The sequence below is a fragment of the Rattus rattus genome, chromosome 11 (assembly GCF_011064425.1).
Source record: "Rattus rattus isolate New Zealand chromosome 11, Rrattus_CSIRO_v1, whole genome shotgun sequence".
In the NCBI taxonomy this organism is placed as follows: domain Eukaryota; kingdom Metazoa; phylum Chordata; class Mammalia; order Rodentia; family Muridae; genus Rattus; species Rattus rattus.
In genome coordinates, this window is record NC_046164.1 from 97,291,316 (window position 1) to 97,312,521 (window position 21,206).

Genomic DNA, 21,206 nt, shown 5'->3' on the forward strand with positions numbered 1-21,206 from the left:
GCATAAGTGTGGTATACATGTTTGTAATCCCAGCCTTCAGAAATTCAAAATCAACTTTGGCTACACTGCAACTTAGAGGCACCGCTTAGGCTACATGAGAGTTTTTCACACACACAGATACACACACACACACACACACACACACACACACACACACACACAGACACACACACATACACACACACAGACACACAGACACACACACATACACACACACACAGACACACAGACACATACACAGACAGACACATACACACATAAACACACACAGACACATACACACATACACACACAGACACATACACACATACACATACACAGATACACATACACATACACAGATACACACACAGACACATACACACATACACACATACACACAGACAGACACACACATACACACATACACACACATACACACACAGACACACACAGACACACACACACACACACATACACATACACAGATACACATACACATACACACATACACACACAGACACATACACACATAAACACACACAGACACATACACACAACACCCACATACACACATACACACAGACACACACACACACACACACACACACACACACACACACACATATATATACACACACATACACACACACAGACACATACACACATACACATACACAGACACATACACATACACACACAGACACATACACACATACACTCACACACACACATACACAAAGCCACATACACAGACACACACACATACACACAGACACATACACACACACATACACACTACACACACAGACACACACATACACACAGACAGACACACACACACATACACACAGACACACACACAGACACACACATGGTTTTTTGTTTTTTGTTTTAATTAGAACTGCAAGGTCACCTTTTTTTTTTCCTTTATATTTACATTCACAATGAGCTTTGGCAACAAAATTTCATTTAATTTTGCAATGAGATATTACTATAGGATGGGTTTAAAAGGTGAAAAGCCTATGGATATAGATTGGTAGAGCACTTGCCTAGCAGGCTTAAGGACCCAAGTTTTACCCCCAGAACTGAAAAGATAGACTTTTAAAACATTTTTAAAAAACATACCCTCACCAGGCAGTGGTGGCACATGCCTTTAATTCCAGCATTTGAGAGGCAGAGGCAGGTGGATCTCTGTGAGTTCAAGGTCATGGTTTACAGATCAAGTTCCAGGACTATCAAGGCTATACAGAGAAACCCTATCTCAAAAAACAAAACAAAACAAAACAAAAACAAAAAAACAGCAAAAACAACAACAAAAAACCAAAACAAACAAAAAACCACCACCACCACCACCACTACCAAAAAACCAACCAACCACCCAACGAACAAACAAAAAACCCAATCCAAAACGTACACGCATACAAATGTCAAAGGACAGCCTATAGGCATTAGCTCTCCCTTTCCACCATGTGGGGCTGGGGGCTTAAGCTTGGGTTGTCAGCCTTGGCAGCAAGTTCCTTTACCTTCTATTCCATCCATCCAGCCCTGCCCCCACCCCCTCTTTAAAGTAGGCTGCTACATGGCTGTAATCTCAGAATTCAGGAGGGTCTGTGGCAAGCCAGCATCTGTAGATCCAAGTGATCACCAAGAGAAAGCAGACTATCAACTACAAACCATGCTGAACATAGTAAAAAAAAAAAAAAAAAACCCAAAAACATTTGTAATACACTACCAACTCCACTAGAATCCAACAGTTCAGAAATTGTGAAGCACAGAGCAGGCTGTAAGTGGCTGTAGCTGGCATGTATACCATGGAAAGTCCATATGGGTGAAAATAAATGGATCTGAGAGTTTGTGTGGCATATTTAACATTACCACCCACACGTTCAGTGTAAAGCTGTTCGTACTGAAGAGAAACCCCCTTTTCCCTCCTACATGGTATCTCAGCTTAGCTTTGGTGTGATCTGTAGGTGGTTTCCTATCTACACAGAACAAATATGCTGGCAGTGCAGTACTCAGAGAATCCATACTAGAAAGACTGACTTAGTAGTATTTGAGAGATAGCAATGCCATGCACTAAACAAAATTTATGATAGCTTCTTTTCTTTCTTATCCTCTGTACACCACCAGTCCTAGAGGTCTGGTAAAAAAGTATTTCTTCTCATGAAAGATATGAACCAAGACTTGGGAAGGAACCCATCAAGAACACAAATACCTACTTTTGCCTTCTCTAATCAATTGCCCACTGATATTGCCCCCTGACTATCCACCCACCCCCCATTATACAGGTTAGCTATGTATAAGGAAAAACGTGGCTATGTCCTTGCTGATGAATCTTCACAAACTCAGTTCAAATCCCCAGTAGAATTCTAACTTATAGTTATACATACATCCTTACTTAGTCAACTGTGGGCTATATGCAAGAAATAGTGGGTGCCGGGGCTTAGGCCCTATGTACGAAATTTTTGATAAAAGGACTGTGTGGACCAACCCAATATTTCCAAGCTGATGACCTGAGTTGTGCTAACCAGAATCAAATGGGTGTTTATTTTATGGGCCTCCAGTCATCTTCAGCCCGGATTGGTGGTTATTGCCAATGATTCTGTTGGCAGGAGGAATCTAGCAGAAAGACATCTTTTGTTGAGCAGTCTGGAGGGCTCCGTGTCCCTAATATCTGTTTTGACTTGTGTGCAGGTATGAGTGTGTGCATGTGAGTGGGGTTCCCTGGGAGGCTAGAATTGGATGTCTGATCTTTTGGAGCAGGTGTTACAGGAGGTGAGCCACCCAGTATGGGTTCTTAGAAGTGTACTCTGGTCCTCTGGAAAAGCAGTATTCTCAACCACTGGGCCATTTCTTGAGCACCCAGTTTTTGTTATTAGTAGAATTTCGTGTTTGAATATGTCTATCCTCTGGGTGGCCCGTGTTGGATTGCATCAGATTTCTGAAAGTAGAAGTGTAGCAAAGCCTCAGTGAGACTCAACAATGCGACAGAACACGATGGGATTCAGGCTTTGGGGAGACTTGATGTGACTAATGGCAAAGGTTACAGTGTCTTTGTAAGGCTCTGAAGAGTTAGTTAGTGATAAAGATGGCTGGAGGAATGCCATGCGGAAACCACAGCATGACCTGCAGTGCCTGTGGTTCTCAGAGAGACACCTAAAACATCACGCATGGTATGATTAACATCCAGCATTAAGGATGCACTTGAAATTACTAACCATGACTAGGTGGTCAGACAAGGCAGCAAATTGTATGTTTGCAAAGGTTTCTATCATGCTCTTGTCTAATGCCTTCATATAAGTGGTCTCATAAAAGTTTGGCATTTTGGGATTACCACAGAATTCTGAAATAGATAATTGCTCTTAGGTTTCTATTTTGGAGACTCAAACAGCTTTACGCTGACAAGTGCTGTGGTTTGCTTATTTATTTCGGGACAGTTGTCAGGCGGGTATCTTCTAAGTCCTTACCCTCTGAGCTGGCTATTTGCCTACTCAAAGATACTTTGATTCCCCCTTGGAACAAAAAATTTTCCAGAGATACTGAAAAGGATCAGGTGGGGAAGAGAGAAGAGGGAATAGAGAGGGAAAGTTCAAAGTAATACACTGTTAAAATATATACAGTGTGGTGGAATTTTTCAAGTCACTTACGCCTTTGTGGAATTTTTTTTTTACTTTGATTAAAGCTCTGCAGGCATTATTACCTATATTATGATTGATACTTATCACCAAGTCACTGACTTGAATCCAGTTTTCATGAAAATATTTGCAAATCTACTCAGCGTTTCACAGTTTGCATATTGCTTCTAGAGATGAGAAATGAGTAAAGCCACCTGCTAAGTTCAGCAGGCCGTGGGATTCCTCTCTCTCTCTCTCTCTCTCTCTCTATTTTGTTGCTTTGAAATGTGTAAAAGGAAAGTATCTGCCTCTCAGAAGGCTAAGAAGACTCTCATAGGACCCACAAGAGACATAGTGTGTGTGTGTGTGTGTGTGTGTGTGTGTGTGTGTGTGTGTGTGTTAACCAGAGGTTGACATTGGAGGTTTCTTTCTCAATCATTCTACATACTCTTTTACATTTGATCTTAGCCAAAGGGCTGAGAAGTAATACATATTATTTTAAAAATAAGGTTTCTCAAAAGTCCAGCTCTCACTAATATGGCTAGATGGGAGGCCAGTATGTCTCAGTCACCCTCCTGTGTCTTCGTCTCCCGTGTGAGGTTACAGACCTGTGCAGATGGCTGTCTTTCAAGTGAATTCTGGAGGGTGACTTGAGGCCCTCATGCTTGCACAGTCATCTCCCTAGCCATATGTTGTCTTTATTGAATAGCTTACCTGCATTTTGAAATCAGTTTTAATCTATCTGCATCCTTTCAGTGATATTTGTAATTTTGTTAAGAGTATTTGATACTTCATCTAATGATGTGCTTTACTTATTTATTTTTTAAGTAAAAATTTACTTTAAATTTTACATTTATTTTTATGTGTATGGGTTTTGTTGTTTGGTTGGTTTTGGTTTTTGGTTTTGTTTTTTTTTGTTTTGTTTTGTTTTTGGCTGTATATATATATAATCTGTGCACCATGTGCATGCCCAAGGAGGACAGAAGAAGGCATTGGATTTGCCTAGAATTGGAGTTACAGACCGTTGTAAGCTACCATGTGAGTACTGGGAATTAAACCTAGGTCCCCTGCAAGAGCACCCAGAGCTCTTAACTGCTGAGCCATCTCTCCAGCCCATTGCTTAAGTTTATAAGACACACACACACACACACACACACACACACACACACACACACACACACTCACTTTGAACTATGTATACATTGTGGAATGGCTAAGTAATAATGAGTAATTCTGATTCCTGCTTTCAACCATTTCTAAGAGTATAATGCAGTAGCACTAGGTGTTTTCGTACAACCATTCCCACTATCCAGCACCAGAGTTTTTATATCACCCATATTGAAACTCTGTAATCACTAAAATTCTCCATTCCTCCCTTCCACTAGCCCCTAGTCCTCATTATTCCTTTTGTCTCTATGGATTAAACTACCTTAAGTAGCTATATAGGTAGACTATGTAGCTCTTGTCCTGCCCCAGCTTTTTCACTTAACATAGTGTCTCTGAAGTTCATCTATATTGTAACATTTGTAGCATTGTATTCCTTTTAGAAGCTGATGTTTACTCCATTGTCGCAATCCATTTTCCTAGCCACTGATGAGTATTTGGTGGTTTGATTCTTTATTTGTTGGGAATGGTGTTGCTATGGACATACAATTGGTTTTGTTTTATGAATTTGTCTCGCTCTCTTAAAGATTTATTTATTTATTTACGTATGTGAGACACACCAGAAGAGGGCGTCATATCCTATGCCAAATGATTATAAGCTACCATGTGGTTACTGGGAATTGAACTCGGGACCACTGGAGGAGCAGTCAGTGCTCTTAACTGCTGAGTAATCTCTCCGGCGCTTGTCTCTTATTTTTAACTTTGCATTTTTTTGCTTTTCTGTTCGTTGAAGCAATATCATCTCAAATATTAATTATAGGGCTCTTGTCCATATATTAGTATAATTTTTGTTGTCCATTTGTTTCATTTCTAGCTTTCATTGAAAGCTTTTGTCAAACATCTCATGATACTTTGTTTCACGTGTCAGAGTACAAAACTGAAAGCAGTGGACTGGACTCTGTGGAGAGGGCGCAGAATGCTACACTGAACCAAGGAGGCTTCTCCCCTTCAGTACCACAGATGCCACTCAAGTGAAAAATTTCTCTGGAGCCAATTTTCTCCCCATAGGAATCACCCCACTGGGAAGGACGCATGGCAGGGGAGCAGGGTGTGGTGTAGGGGATGCTAACAGGAAGAGGTCCAAGCCTCACCTGTCACTTATTTTTAACTTTGCATTTTCCAGTGGGGAGAACCTGGACTCCTCTTTTTCATACTCTGTCTCAGCATCACAGCAGGAGCTGTTTCGTTCCTAGTTGCTATCCCCCTCCCACCAGGTTATTTAAGCTGTGCTTTCATTCATTCTGCAAAGCCAGTAATGTCTCCATTTGCTTTTTTGCCTTCCAAGATTCACTGTGATTTTTCCTTCATTCTCTTTGCCTTTATCCTGTCTGTCATCTGGACTGCTTTAATGACATTGTGGCAGTTTGGCCTGGAAATGCGTGCTGACCCATATTCAATTCATCAGAGTAACTAACATTTGTCATTCATAAGTGATTTACATTTCTTTTACTACTTGAAAGGAAACATTCCTACTCAGGATAATGAATAAAGGTAGGATAAAATTGAAATTCTAAATCAAAGTAGCTTTTTTATTTTTAAAGATTTTTAATTTTTTTTTTTTTACAAGTATGAGTGTTTTGTTCACGCCATGTGTCTGTGATTAGTGCCTAAGGAGGTCAGAAGAGGACACTGGGTTCCCTGAGTTATGCACAGTTTTCAACTGTCATGTGAGTGCTAGGACCCAAACCTGGGTCCTCTGCAAGAACTACAAGTGCTCTTAGCCATTGAGTCATCTCTCCAGCTCCACAATAACTTTTAATAGTAAAAGTAAATGAGTTTTTTAAAAACCACAGGCAGTGAGTGCCACCCTGCACCACAGCTGTCCTGAGACTGGCAGGCCTCAGCCCAAAGGTCCTTAGAGTGAGCAACGTGCAAGATTCACAAGAAGGGAGTAGACATGGACACCTACAGGAGTGCTGTGCCCCCTGGAACTGACAAGAAAGCGGAGGCTGGAGCTGGCTCAGCAACTGAATTCCATTTAAAGGAGGATTTTGTTGTGGATGTCACCTCAGTGAAGTTGGCGATAATTGTTGTACTGCATAAACTTTAAGGAAAAAAAAAAAAAACCCAGAGGCAGATGATATAACACTTCTATGCCGAGATTTCCTGGGAAAGGCAGTGTTTGGAGGAATCTTGATCAACTGATTTAAAAACTCTGGGCTGGAGAGATGGTTCGGTCGGTCATTAGGAACACTGACTGCCCTTTCAGAAAATCAGGGTTTGATTCCCAGCACCCATATGTTGGCTCCCAAACATCCTTAACTCCAGTTCTAGGGGATCTGATGTCCTGTCCTCAGGTCGGTGGGAACCAGGCATGCATATGGTGTACATACATACCTGCAGGCAGAACGCTCGCTCATAAAGTAAACCTAAATTTTAAAAAGTATTTTAGTTTTACTTTAAACATAATTATATCACTCTCTTCCCTTTTGCTTCTCTAGCTCCTCCCAAGTCCCCTCCCTCCAACTTTTTCCATGCTCCTCCCACTCTCAAATTGATAGACTCTTCTTCCCTGATTACTGAATTTTTTTACTCACACATAGTGTATGTATATATCTATGTCCAAATATATAAGCACAGCCCGCTGAGTCCGTGTTTGTTGTTTGTGTGTACGTGGTTTCAGGGCTCACCACTATATTGGACAATGAATTAAGACGCTTATTTTGGGGGAAGGTTAACTCTTCCTCTCTCAGCAGTTATCAGTTGTCTATAGTTCTTTGCCCGGGGTGGAGCTCCATGAGGTTGCCTCCATTTTGTGTGAGCATTTCTATTGATATTGGGAATGTTCAGGCCTACAGACTTCCTGGCATGCTGGCTCTCACAGTCTTTGTACTTTCTTCTTAGATGCTCCCTGAGCCACTGATGCAGGAATGGTGATGTAGATGCGTCCGTTGAGGTTGGACTCCTCATGATCCGTTGATCTCTGTCCTGTGTCCAGTTCCGGTTTTCTGTGATGTCTCCATTTGCTGAACAGAGAGGATTCTTTGATGAGAGCTGGTAGCTACACTCTGTGGGTGTAAGGATACAATTTAGAGTGCAGTAAGGAACTGTGTTGGTTTAGGAAAGTGGGGGTAGTAAATTCTTTTCTTGTATGAGTAAATAATTCACCAAAGAATGAACACCCTGGACTCAAATAGTATGTAAAAGGAAAGAGAGTTTTATTCTGCCCAAGTCCAGCATGCTGGGGCCGTCCGAGATAAAGGTGCTCAAAGTGAGCTCACAGGCCCAATTTAAAGCACATTGGGGGATTTCTGGGGAGGAGTAGGTGACCTCTATCTTTATCTGTAGGGACATTCCAGAACCAATGCTAGGGCTTGGGGGCCTGGAAACTGTTGCTAGGGAATTCTGGAAACTGCTGCTGACCCATTGTCCTTGCCTCAGGCCAAGTGACTGGACAGCTCCTGAGGCCTGGACTTGCCCAATTCTTGGAAACAGAGATTTAGGCCTAGGCTCCTGAACTGCCAATTTGAAGCCTATCTCATTCTAAGATCCATGACCTCACTATCCTCAGGAAGTTGGCTACATTTCTGGTACTAGACTTGTTTCCCCTCCTGTTGAGTGGGCCTTAAATTTACTTAAGACAACTGTTGGTCACTACCATCATGAATGCCTCTTTTTAAAATTATATAAAAATATAATGTGTCATTGTGTATTTTTTTATTGGAAAGTTTATTTACATTTCAAATGTTATCCCCTTTCCTGGTTCCCCCTCTCCCATTCCCTCTCCCCCGGCTTCTATGAGGATGCTCCCCTTCCCACACTCCCACTCCCACCTCAACACCCTGGCATTCCCCTACACTGTGGAAACGAGTCTTCACAGGACCAAGGGCTTCTACTTATTTAGTTTTTTTAATTTAATGGAACTTTTCTACCAGCCACTTCTTTTTGTGTGCTAGGGATACTTAGGTTTGAACCCAGGGCTGCTGTAGTAGTTACTTTTCTGTCCTGTGACAAAACACTGTAACCAAAGGCAACTTACAGAAGAAAAGGCTTATTCTGGCTTACGATTCTAGATGGTGAGCCTGTAAAGGCAGAGGAGGCATGGGAATAGGCAAATGGAGCAGGAATCTGAGACAGCACATCTTCAACCCCAAATACGCAGTAGAGTCAGCAGATCTGAAGTCGGGCAAACTATAAATTCTCTATGATCTGGCCCCTTCTTCTGAAAGGCTGTACCTCCCTATGACTTGTGTGAACAGCATTACCAACTGTGAACCAAGCGTTCAAATGCTATGGGGAGCCTATGGGGGACATTTTCATTAAAGCCACCACATTCCACTCCACAATCTCCATAGGCTCATGGCTATATCATTACACAAAATGCATTTCGTCCAAATTTAAAAGGCCACAGTCTTTCACAGTCTTAAAACCATTTAAAAGTCTAAAGTCTCACAGGGCAGTGGTGGCCCATGCCTTTAATCCCATGACTCAGGATCTCAGATCTCTGAGTTCAAGGCCAGTCTGTTTTACAGAGTGAGTTCCAAGACAGCCAGGGTTACACAGAGAAGAAGCCTTGTCTCGAAAAACTGAACACCAAACCAAACAAACGAAAAAGTCTAAAGTCTCTTTTGAGACTCAAAACTCTCTGTTAACTTTAACCTTTTAACCTACTATAGGATAAAATTACCCTCTTCCAACATAAATAGCACAAAGTGTGTGTGTGTGCGTGTGTGTGTGTGTATACATATATACATATATATACATGTATACATATATGTATATACATATGTATATTCCCATTTTTAAAGAAAGCCCAAAGCAAGATTGAAACCCAGCAGGGCAAACTCCAAATCCTATAGTTCCATGTCTCGTATCAAAGGGTTTAGATGGCCCTGCCTCTTCTGATTTGCTGCCTGTAGCTTACATCTCTCCCTCTCGCTGGTTTTCTTCCCTGTGTGCAGCTTTCCTTGGCAAATGTTTTATGGTTCTGGCAGCTCCAACATCTTGGGGTCTCTACCACGATATAAACTTCATAAACAGTCTCTTGGGGCCTTCTTTTCACGGTGACACCAGCAGTGCCTGGCATCAGTGGCTCTCTCAAACTGTGGAGGAAGAACCACAACCCTCACTCTTGCATGAAGTACCTCAGGGATGACACTGCCACGTGCAGCTTAGTCTAGGGAAGGACTCCCCCCCCTTGGATCTCATAGGCATCAGCTTCTGATTTGGGTTTTGGTTGTAGTTTATTTCCAGAAGCTCTTCTTAGCTCTCTTAGCTGGGACACCTTTCTTACCTTGGACACCTTTCCCCTTGTTCTAGTTCATAGCAGGAAGCCTCTCTTTAACATGACACATCTTTTTTTTTTTTAAACAACTATAGCCTCCCTTTCAGCATGTACTTTACTGTAATATTAGCTTCCTGGTGACCTTTCTTCTCCAAACTGTACATTTTGTATTTCTATCTCTCTTGCTCCTTTTCATTATAAATCTGCATAAGAGTTATTAATATAACAACCATTCCCCAGACTTAACATTATATTGCTTTGAAATTTCGTTTGCCAAAAGATTAATCCTGTATTTTTTTTAATTTCGCCTCAGGCAAGTTCTTAAGACACAAGAAAGAAGGCAGATTCTTTGCCAATTTATTAGGAACGGCCTCTAGAGCCATTTCTGTTCAAGTCTTTGTTTCCCTCTGAAACCTTTGAACTAGGATCCTACAGTCTGCATTGCTCTCAGCACTACTGCCTTCCGGGCTCCTATCAGAATCGCCCTTGAAGCTCAGCTTAAAGCATCTAGCCATGTTTCTAGCCCAAAGTTCCAAAGCTGTCCCAACTCCTCAAAGCACAATGTGGTCATATTCTGCCCACCATTCTGGTTTGCTTTCTGTTGCTGTGATGAAACACAGGCCAAAACCAAATTGAGAAGAAAAGTATTTTTTGACTTACATATACTGTTCACACTCCGTCACTGAGGGAAGTCAGGGCAGGATCTCAAGCAGGCAGGAGCCCAGAATCAAGAACTAAAGAATTGAGGAATTCAGTTTCCTGGCTTATCGACCTAGGATGACTTGCCCAGGAGGGGCATGCTTACCGGGGGATGGGCTCTCCACATCATTTAGCAATCAAAAAGTTGTTTCCACACGTATGCTCATGGGCTAGAGTGGTGAAAGCAATTCTTGAACTGAGGTTCCCTCTTCCCAGTTGACTCTAGTCTTTGTCAGGTTAGCAAAAACTAACCGGCACGGCTAGGCAAGCATTCTACTGCCGAGCTGTTCCCCTGTGCTTTCAGCCATTTCATTAGCCATTTCCTTGGGTTTTGGTTGTAGTTTATGTCTTCATTAATGGATACTTACAGAAAGAAGCAAGAGCCTAGCAGGTTAACTCCACAACTTGTTGGCTAAGAAGTTGGAGCTCCCAGCTTACTGTGGGGTGAGGGTCAGGGTGGGTTTTTATTGTTGGTGCTGTTCTTATGCACTGGATTACTTAGTGCTAAATAGACTAAGCACTTACAGAAATAATATTTTTAGTTCTGAGTTTTATATTTAAGGTAGAGAGACTATTTTCTTTAAATTAAGCACCGTGCCTGTGGTGGGGAGTCCTTTTGCTCGTTTTAATTTGCTCAGGAAAGTAAGGATTGAAGCAATACTATGACATTTTGAAGGATTCATTCTTGTCTGTTTCTCCTGTAGGTAGCATAAACTGCCTTTGCTCTTCCTTCCCTAACTCAATATTTGCTTCCAAACTTTGATTCATGAAACATAATTAACAGACTTAGGTGTCTGTTTTCCAGAATAAACCCCTGTGGTGGTTTGGGTAGGAATGACCCCCATAGATTCATGTGTTTGAATGCTTGGTCATTGGGAATGACACTGTTAGGAGGCGTGGCCTTGATGGAGGAGGTATGTCTCTGTGGGGGAAGGCTTTCTGGTCTCCTGTGTTCCAACTATACCTAGTTTGTTATACAGTATCCTTCTGCTGCCTGCAGACCCAGAGGTAGAACTCTCAGCTCCTTTTCCAGTACCATGTCTGCTGGCACATTGCCGTACTTCCAGCATATAGGATTAAACTCCTGAAACTGTAAGCCAGCCCCAATTAAATATATGCCTTTATAAGAGGTGCCATGGTTATGGTGTCTCTTCACAGCAATAAAACTCAAATTAAGGCAACCTTATATTAAATCTGATCTATTTTTATATTGCTTTCTGGTCCATCCTTCCTTCTCCTTCCCTATTTCCTTTCTCCTTCCCTCTCTTTCCTTCTTTCCCTCTCTTCCTCCTCTTCTGGTGTGTGTGTGTGTGTGTGTGTGTGTGTGTGTGTGTGTGTGTGTGTGTGTGTTGCATGCCATGTATGCATGTGTGTGCCTATGCAGAGCCCAATGGTGGGTGTAGCTATCCTCCTCTATCACTCCTTCCTCATTCCCTTGAGACAAGCCTGTTTTTTTGATGAGGCTAGAGGTCCGAAAGGTCCAGCAGTCCTATCCCCAGCATCCATCCCTGAACAGGGCTTTGTTCTTGGATGTTGGAGACTCTACAGGATTGTACAGCAAGAAATCTTCCCCACTGAGCTATCTCCCAACTAGCTTTCTGATTATTTATAACCTATTGTTCCATAGTCAACTTAAGTTGAATGTATTTAAGGCTTAGATCATTGTATTCTCTCTAGTATGACTCATCTAAACTGTACTATGTCGCCTGACTTTCCTTGGGTAAAGGCAACAGCAATTTATCTGGTCACCCAAGTATAAATCTTTGAATCATCGTTTCTAACAGACCTTCATTCTATTAGTCACCAAATTCTGTGAATTCATCTTCTTAGTACTTTTCAACTTTATTTCCTCTCATTTCCTATGTTATTGGGCTAGGCTCTCATTAGCTTTTGCCTGAAGTATAAATGGTAATTATCTTCTACTTAAACTACAGCATTTAAACAAAGCTATGGGGCACTTATTTAAAACATTACAATTGCATCTTTAATATTCCCTTCCTCACTCTAGCGCCCAAACCCATCCTTTATCAGTATTACTTGTAAATTATCAATAAGGTCATTTTACCATTTTGCTTGAAGACCTTTGGTAGCTCTTTAGAGATAATTCTTCTACTTTGTATAATGGCATTTGAATCCCTTCTTTGACACCTAAGTAACTTCCTAGTTTATCTTTAATCATTTCTCTCACTCTTCCCATTTGCTTGAGGTCTTGAAGTTTTACTGGTTTACTCTTTTCTGACATTTGGGCTAGTGCTTCCTCTTTAAATATCTGCCTTTCTGTCTCAGTTAGGGTTTTACTGCTGTGAACAGACACTATGATCAAGGCAACTCTTGTAAGGAGAACATTTAATTGGAGCTGGCTTACAGGTTCTGAGGTTCAGTTCATTACCATCAAGGTGGGAACATGGCTACATCCAGGCAGGCATGGTGCAGGAGGAACTGAGAGTTCTACATCTTCATCTGAAGGCCTCTAGGAGAAGATTGGCTTTCCTGATTGCTAGGATGGTAAGTCTGCCGCCACCTGTAGTTTACGTAGTGCTAAGTCTCAAACCCAGGGCTCGCTGTGTGTTAGGGTCCCACTCTATCAACTGAACTATAGCCCCAGCCATGGGCTCTGTTTTAATTATGACTTTTACTTGCCAGTTAGCTCTTTATTTTCATCGGTTTTAAATTAAATATTTAGGTGAGTATGTGAAGTACTAGGTTTCACCATGGCGTCTTTGTACGTATGTGTTGTTATACTATGTATCTCTCACCCCTTGCTCAGTCCCAAGCTTCCTTCCTCCTGAGCCTCTCTTCTCTCTTCCTATATGTGTATTCTATTATGTGAAACTTTGTATATGGTTGGCTTAGGGAGTAGGTATGTCCTTGTGGGTGTGGGCTTTAAGACCCTCACCCTGTGCCTGGGTGCCAGTATTCTGCTAGCAGTCTTCAGATGAAGATGTAGAACTCTCAGCTCTGCCTGCACCATGCCTGTCTGGATGCTGCCCTGTTCCCGCCTTGATGATAATGGACTGGACCTCTGAACTTGTAAGCCAGCTCCAATGAAATGTTGTCCTCATAAGACTTGCCTTGGTCATGGTGTCTGTTCACAGCAGTAAAACCCTAATACATATTGCCATTGCTTTCCCTTGCTTCCCTTAACATCTCTTCCTCTCTCATAATCTGCTCTGTAGTTTTGTGACTGGCAAACATGCCTAGATAAACATGCCCCCAACATGCATGTAATTCTGCAGTTAGGTTTCCCATCTGAGAGACAGACACTCTTTGTGTTCTGCATCTGGCTTATTTCACTTCGTGATGTCCAGTTCCACCCGTTTCCCAGAAAATGCCATTTCACTTTTCTTTACAGCTATGTGCAGTTCCACTGTGCATCTATGTCACATTCTCTCTTTACTCTGAAACAAAGACAGAGTTTGTTTATGAACAAATACATTCCCCAGAAAGCTTTGTAAGTTATAGCTTCTTGCACAGCTATTACCTATGTATGAAAAGGATGAGAGAGGGGAGTGGGGAAGAGGAAGAGAGGCCCTAGAGCAAAAGAGAAAGAGGGGCAGGAAAAGGAAGAAAAGAAAGGCGAGGGGAGAAGGAAGCCTGGGAAGAAGGAAGGATGAGAAACTGGCAAAACTGAAAAGTTGGCATCAGACTTTCAAAGGGCTGACCATGCCATGTATCCTTGGGCCTCAACTGCTTTACCTGAGCCTGCTTCAGAAAAAAAGCAGCTGGACCTGAAGGAGACATCCCTGGGAGGGGCTTCCTGACCCAACAGCCTGACAAACATTCAAAATCTTGGTGGGTAGGTCCAGTGTTTTCACAGCATACACTACTTGCTCCCTGTGGCCTCCCAGAGGGGAATGAGTGAGACCCCACCTAGCATAGTCTTCAAGAACATGGTCTGTACCTCCTTCTTACCTTTAGCCTCGGAAAGCCTAAGCTGTTCTTATACTATTGTAACCTCTTCTGGAATCTGTAGTTATGACGTCGTTGGAAGTTTGGAGAAGGCTGGAAGCTGCTCCTCAGGTTTTTCTGGCTTCTTGTGGAGACAGTTTGACTTTTCCTAGGGCTGGTTAAACGCAAACAGGCTTTGTTTTGCTGCTTCCGTTCTCTGGTTCGCTTGCTGGACTGCAGAACCAGATGCCCATTACAAGTTCTTGTTCAAGAAGAACTAGGAAAGAAACTCGAGGAGGAAATGGATGCACAGGTCTGGGCACAAACTTGCTGGCACTCAGGACATATTCAGGATGGCTTCTACCAGGCAATAATTGGAGTCTATTACTTCAGGAAGCAGAATGGGGGCCTGGAAGGTGTTCATGACCAGGGACCTATGCCTGAGCAGGTAGTCAAGCCAGGAGTTGTAATTGGGATGTCTTTTTACCATTGAGCAAAACAGCAGTTGAAGGCCCTTTCCTGCTTCAGCAGGAGCAGTGGTAACTATTGATAAATGGCCCTATGTGGGGTCTGGTACCCCACGTTACTGAGCAAGCCAGGCATCCAATTCTGCCCTGGTTCACTTAAAAGAATACCATGTTTCCTGCCTCACTACTATCAGTTATATTGGGTTATATCCAGGTCCCCCAGAATGGTCACATGATGGCTAGCCATCAGGAAGACTTCTGTTCAGATCTGCCCATAGAAACATGCCTTATAGGTCATCTTCTTAGGCTTCCCAGGAGACACATGGGGCAGAACATATCAATTAGGTAGAGGTCTTCTTTCCTTACCATGTGTGGATTTTGTACTATGTAATGGAGGTCTGACCTTTACTATCCAGAGTTGGAAGATCCTCTTTGGTGAACTCATTTGTGTTTCTGTAGCAACTAACATCCCTGTTCTGGGTGGCAAACAGACCACTGAGGGCTTCAGCAGCCACTGGAGCAGCGCTGTCTTTACAACTGCTGCTGATACTGAAATAGGAGTTCCAGATCTCAACAATAGCTAGGAACGGTGATATTCTGTTAGCATATCTCTGGGCCCTTTAGTCTGCTGGAAACAGACAGTATCAGCATCCAATTTGTTCAAATGGCTCAGTAACTGCTTTCCTTGCAACCCAACCCTTATATGAGCTCCATTGATGTTCCTGGTGATTACACACAACGTTTAGCACAGGTGGATTGTCACAGGGAAGTTGGCAAATCTTCATGCATCATAGCAGGAATTCTTCTGTAGTTTTATTCATATGTAAATAGGCAGTCCCTGGTTATTTGAATGGTGGGATTCCTTTTCATGACTTAAATTTTTATTTTAGGTCCAAGACTAATTACTAACATGGCTAAAGAGACTGATCTCACTTCTGCTTTTACTCTTATTAGTGAATGAATGCACTTTGAGCCAAGACATTAATTAACCAGGATTTCAAAGCTACATTTCATAAAATGTTACACCATATGGAACCTAAAACCAGTGAGTGATAGGGAAAATCATGCAGGAGGCTGTTAAAACTTCCACTTAAGCCAAAATTATGTTTCAGTGTTTTTATTTTTTCAGTGGAAAGATGGCATATAACACAGCAGTGCATTTGAAAATAGGCAAGTCCTTTTCAGTAGGTGAAAGAGCTGTGGCAGAAAGCTTTTTAAACAGGTTGTCTGGAACCCATCTTTCATATTTTCCAAGTATGGGTGAACATACTCTGAAGTTCAGATCTTCATATATATATATATATATATATATATATATATATATATATATATACTCCTCTCTGGTCCTTTAACTCTTTCAAGGAGCATACATGATACAGAGCAAACTTAGACTGTTCCACATATGAGTTTAGGTAGTAATTAAGTGTTTTGCAATAGTATCAATATTATAGAACTGGATCAGCCTATTCTTCTGAGTAGTGACCCTTTACCTGAACTGGTATAAACATGCTTTGTATCTGCTTTGTTTGCTGCTGGTATAGAGTACGTACCTAATGCCTATTTTTGTATAAACCAATAAAACATAAAATGCAAACACAAAATAGATGATATTAAAAGAAACTTCTGCTGTGTAATGAATTACCTAAAAAAGGCAGTGGTTTAAAACAACTCACCCATTATTTTTCATGACCATATATTGGCTCCAGGATGAAATCACGTTTTTGAGAGAATAGCACTATGCTGGGATAGTTAGGTGTCTCTTGTCTTCCAGAATGAATATTATCAGAATGTGTATGCATGTTATGCTGTGTATATGTGATGCACCATGCAGGTTCCTGGCTCCTGAAGAAGAAATAACAGGGTTTTGTATTTCTGGAACTGGAGTTATGGAGAGTTAGAAATCACCTTGTGGGTCTTGAGACTCAAACTTGGGCTTTCTGAGAGAGCGTAAGTTCTTTTAACTAGCTATCTTTCTAGTCTGACTACATTTTTGAAGTGTTTTAAAAGGCGTGTGTGTGTGTGTGTGTGTGTGTGTGTGTGTGTGTGTGTGCGCGCGCGCGCGCGTACATTCACGCCGGCCTGACACATGTGTACAGATTCCAGAGGAGGCCATTAGAGAGTGAAAGAACCCCTATAACTGAAGTTAAAATGCCTATGAACGGCTTGGCTGCTGGGAACAGAACTCAGGTCCTGTTAGAGATATTGCTGAGACATTTCTCCAGCAACTCTCACCAATATCCATCCCACCAAATTCCTTCTTGAAACTTAAACATAAATTTGTTGGGATTAAGAATTTGCTTAAAAACCAACAAAATACATGGCAATCAAATATCTTAGTTATTAGAAAATGCAATTAAAAGTTTTTACGAGCTGCTTCAAAAAGAGTACAAGTGAAATTGATAATATATTGTACTCAGCCCACAATATCCAAAATATTACCGATGCCAACATAAGACCAATGTGAAGCAGAAGTTGAACATTTCTTATAAATTCCGGGGATGTGGTGTGTGTTTTAGTTACACAGCACACCTCATTTCAGTGCTCAGGAGGAGCTAAAAGCAGCAAGTCGCTCCAGTACTTGACGGTGCACATGTAAACTGAACAATTGGAGAGCCGTCAGTCCTCTCTCCAGGCCTCCAACGCCGCTAGTATTTTTGAAAGGTATATCAGAAAGATAAAAGGACTCTCTGAACCTTTGGAGCAAAATTTTCTATGTTCTTCTACCATTTTCTTTAAAGTGCAGCTTTGGGGGGGAAAAGGACATGCCATTCCAGCATATCATACCAGTGAGTGTAGGGCTTCCTGACTCCTAGGAAGCCTGAGTCATCCGAGATGTTGACTCATCAGCCTAAGGTGACCGAAAAGTAGGGAACCAATTTTGCCTTCCAAGGCATCTATTTCAACGTTCCTTCCCCCTCTCCCTTTCTGGTGACTCATTCTCCTTGCACTTCTAAAGTCCAGCAGAAGGCAAGGCCAAAAGCATTTTAACAGTGAGCCCAGAGCTCCAGATCGTTTGCCTATCTCATTCCAGACCTACAGTCTAGAAAGGGAGTGAACTTGAAAGTGTCAAAAATGTGTTGTTTTTCTTTTTCCTTTCGAGATGGTGGTAGTTATGAGTTGGGAGTTTGTGTGAAAATAAGTCTTTTATTTAAAAAAATCCGTAAGGCCTAATTCAGTCTTGTTAGTACCTTTCTCCACTGGTTTTTTTTTTTTTTTTTTCTTTTCGGGGTGGAAACTTTCCACTCTTAGATCCCCAGGATAACGCCCTTCCGCAGGCTTGTTGGAAAACTCCAAATCCTGAGGCCGCAGCCCGCCCCCTTTCGCAGTACGGTAGACTAAAATCCCGCTGTAGGCAAGGCCAAGTCCCCACCCCATTCCCCATCCACACTAGGTGGAGGTGGATCCCAGCTCCAAACCCCGCCCTCCGAATGCCGCCAACAGTGGAGAGGAAGTGCGGCAGGCCCCGCCTATGTCCTATTTCTATTGGACAAGTCCGTGGTCCATTTTCTCAATTCTGCAGCCTATTGGCTCTCTGTCTCCCGCGCCAGGCAGCCCTCCCCTGCCGGGAAGGTGAGTCACGCCAAACTGGGCGGAGAGTCTGCTGGCCTCTCTCCATTGCTCGTCTGGGCGGCGGCGGCTGCAGCCTGGGACAGGGCGGGTGGCACATCTCGATCGCGAAGGCAGGAGGAGCAGTCTCATTGTTCCGGGAGCCGTCGCCTCTGCAGGTTCTTCGGCTCGGCTCGGCTCGGCACGACTCGGCCTGCCTGGCCCCTGCCAGTCTTGCCCAACCCCCACAACCGCCCGCGACTCTGAGGAGAAGCGGCCCTGCGGCGGCAGTAGCTGCAGCATCGTCGGCGACCCGCCAGCCATGGAAGACATAGACCAGTCGTCGCTGGTCTCCTCGTCCACGGACAGCCCGCCCCGGCCTCCGCCCGCCTTCAAGTACCAGTTCGTGACGGAGCCCGAGGACGAGGAGGACGAGGAGGAGGATGAGGACGAGGAGGAGGAGGACGAGGACCTAGAGGAACTGGAGGTGCTGGAGAGGAAGCCCGCAGCCCCGCTGTCCGCAGCTGCGGTGCCGCCCGCCGCCGCCGCGCCGCTGCTGGACTTCAGCAGCGACTCGGTGCCCCCCGCGCCCCGCGGGCCGCTGCCGGCCGCGCCCCCTGCCGCCCCTGAGAGGCAGCCATCCTGGGAACGCAGCCCCGCGGCGCCCGCGCCATCCCTGCCGCCCGCTGCCGCAGTCCTGCCCTCCAAGCTCCCGGAGGACGACGAGCCTCGGCGAGGCCCCCCGCCTCCGCCGCCAGCCGGCGCGAGGCCCCCCTGGCGGAGCCCGCCGCGCCCCCTTCCACGCCAGCCGCGCCCAAGCGCAGGGGCTCAGGGCTCAGTGGGTGAGTGCGGCTTGCGCGTTACGCCCCTCCGTCTTTTTGTGTCTTGGCCTGGGAAGGTGGGGGACGGACGGGCAGGGCTGCTTGAGACCCTAGAGCTTTGTCTAGGAGCGGCTGGGCGATGGCGCCCCCACAGGCGGGAGGCGGGCAGAAGGGTGGGGCGGCCGCGGAAGCCCGGGTGCCTTCATTGTCTGTCAGGGTTTCGGGGAGCACGTGCAACCCAGCCAAGTCCCTAGTTCTTCCTTCTGGTTCCCATTCCATCACTCTTCCGAAGTTATCACTTATCAGCAGCTAGGTGTGTGTCGAAGAACTAGGATGGTGGATTCCTTGGGCTGGGCTGGGCTAGGCTAGGTTGAACTGGGCTGGGCTGGGCTGGGCTGGGCTGGGCTGGGCTGGACTTGGCTTGGAGGTGGGAATGGGAAAGCTGTGACTCCCTAATCCTTTTATTTAAAGGATGGGCGTTTGTCGACCACTCTACAGTTTTTTTTAGGGCTTGCCTCCCTGCGGTGATACCCGGTTTCTCCCCTTGCTGGTGGTGAACTGGCCGAGCTGCTAATGTCTATACTGTGACCCAACTGCGGTGAAGGGGGAGCGAGCGCCTCCAGTGGCGTGGTTCCAGGAGAATTGGGAAGGAGAGACTTTTGGTGAAGTTCTACCACCGCCCATCTCATTTGGGTTTAATGTGGAGACTCCTACACCAGCCAGAGAAACGAGATCTGGGCATTGTGTTCCGATGAGGCATAGTTCTCCAGGGCCTCCGTTGTGCTGTAAAAGAAGTTGCCAAATTTAAAGCACATCTCCGTTTTTAAATACATTGCGATTGACTCTTAGAGAAAAGGCAAAATAGTTGACCTTAAAAAGGGGTAAACCTGTGGATTCCTGGTCAGGAATTGGTTGAACTTGTGGTAGATTTATCCTGAGACATAAATGTTTTAGGACAAAGGTTTCATGTATTGGTTAGACTTATTAGTTTTTATAAGTGTATGATTTAGATTGACAAAATACATTGAACATTATACATAGCTTTATTGCCCTTTTTATTTTGGAAAGGAAAAAAAAATCGAATTTGATAGAGAACGAGAATGCATCCTAAGTAACTTACTGCTTTGGGACAAAGTGTCTTGCTAACAAGTCTTTTTTTTTTTCCTTTTTGTAAATTAAGGTAAAAAAAATTTAAGCGGTATAACTGCCTGCTGGGAAAATTTCACAGCATTCCAGGTCTGGGAGGTTTCATTTTTTAAGAAAAATAGTATCACCCTGAGCTCACACTATCTTTTTTTATTACAATTAACTCTTTAACAATGGGGATAATGAGCCAATAGCAGTTTTCTGGGTAACAACTCATTATGGACATACTCAAAGACACTATTCAGTTCCTACAGTAAAGAATTTAGAAGGTAAAGAAGACTACCTTGATTTTTAATTTTTTTTCTTTTCCTTTTTTTGAGGGAAACTAAAGTAGAAAAAATAAAGTATTAAAATTTTAAACTGGAAACATGATTGGCCAAACAATACTTTTCTTTTTTTGTACTTTCATAGAAACAAGAAAATAGTGTTGTCCTTTGAACATTGAAGGGACTCAGGCAGCTTCAGCATTTTCTTGAAATATCGACAAATTTTAGAAGATTTAGAAATATTGACAAAATTTAGAGACAAAAGAGGAATAGTGTTTACTCAGGAATTCAGTACTGGTTGTATTTATTTGGAAGCTTTATTCCTTTTATTGAATACAAGAATCGTGAGTTGTGGTCATTGATACTTAAATCATCTCAGTGCTTTAGAT

The 21,206-nt window shown here is 43.4% G+C and overlaps 1 protein-coding gene and 1 pseudogene across 2 annotated transcripts in view; one reads left to right on the top strand and one right to left on the bottom strand.

The window, feature by feature from the left end:
- Positions 1–7,578: 7,578 nt before the first annotated feature.
- LOC116912060 lies at positions 7,579–18,887 on the bottom strand (annotated as a pseudogene).
- The window catches only part of Rtn4 (reticulon 4), a 46,804-nt gene continuing 44,228 nt past the window's right edge, over positions 18,631–21,206 (top strand). The window contains exon 1 of one of the 2 annotated variants that reach the window (XM_032916246.1): positions 18,631–19,426. In XM_032916246.1, the coding sequence (XP_032772137.1) occupies positions 18,907–19,426 (520 nt within the window). In that variant the 5' untranslated portion in view covers positions 18,631–18,906. The remainder of the gene's footprint in view (positions 19,427–21,206) is intronic. The other variant, XM_032916248.1, reaches the window with a different exon arrangement.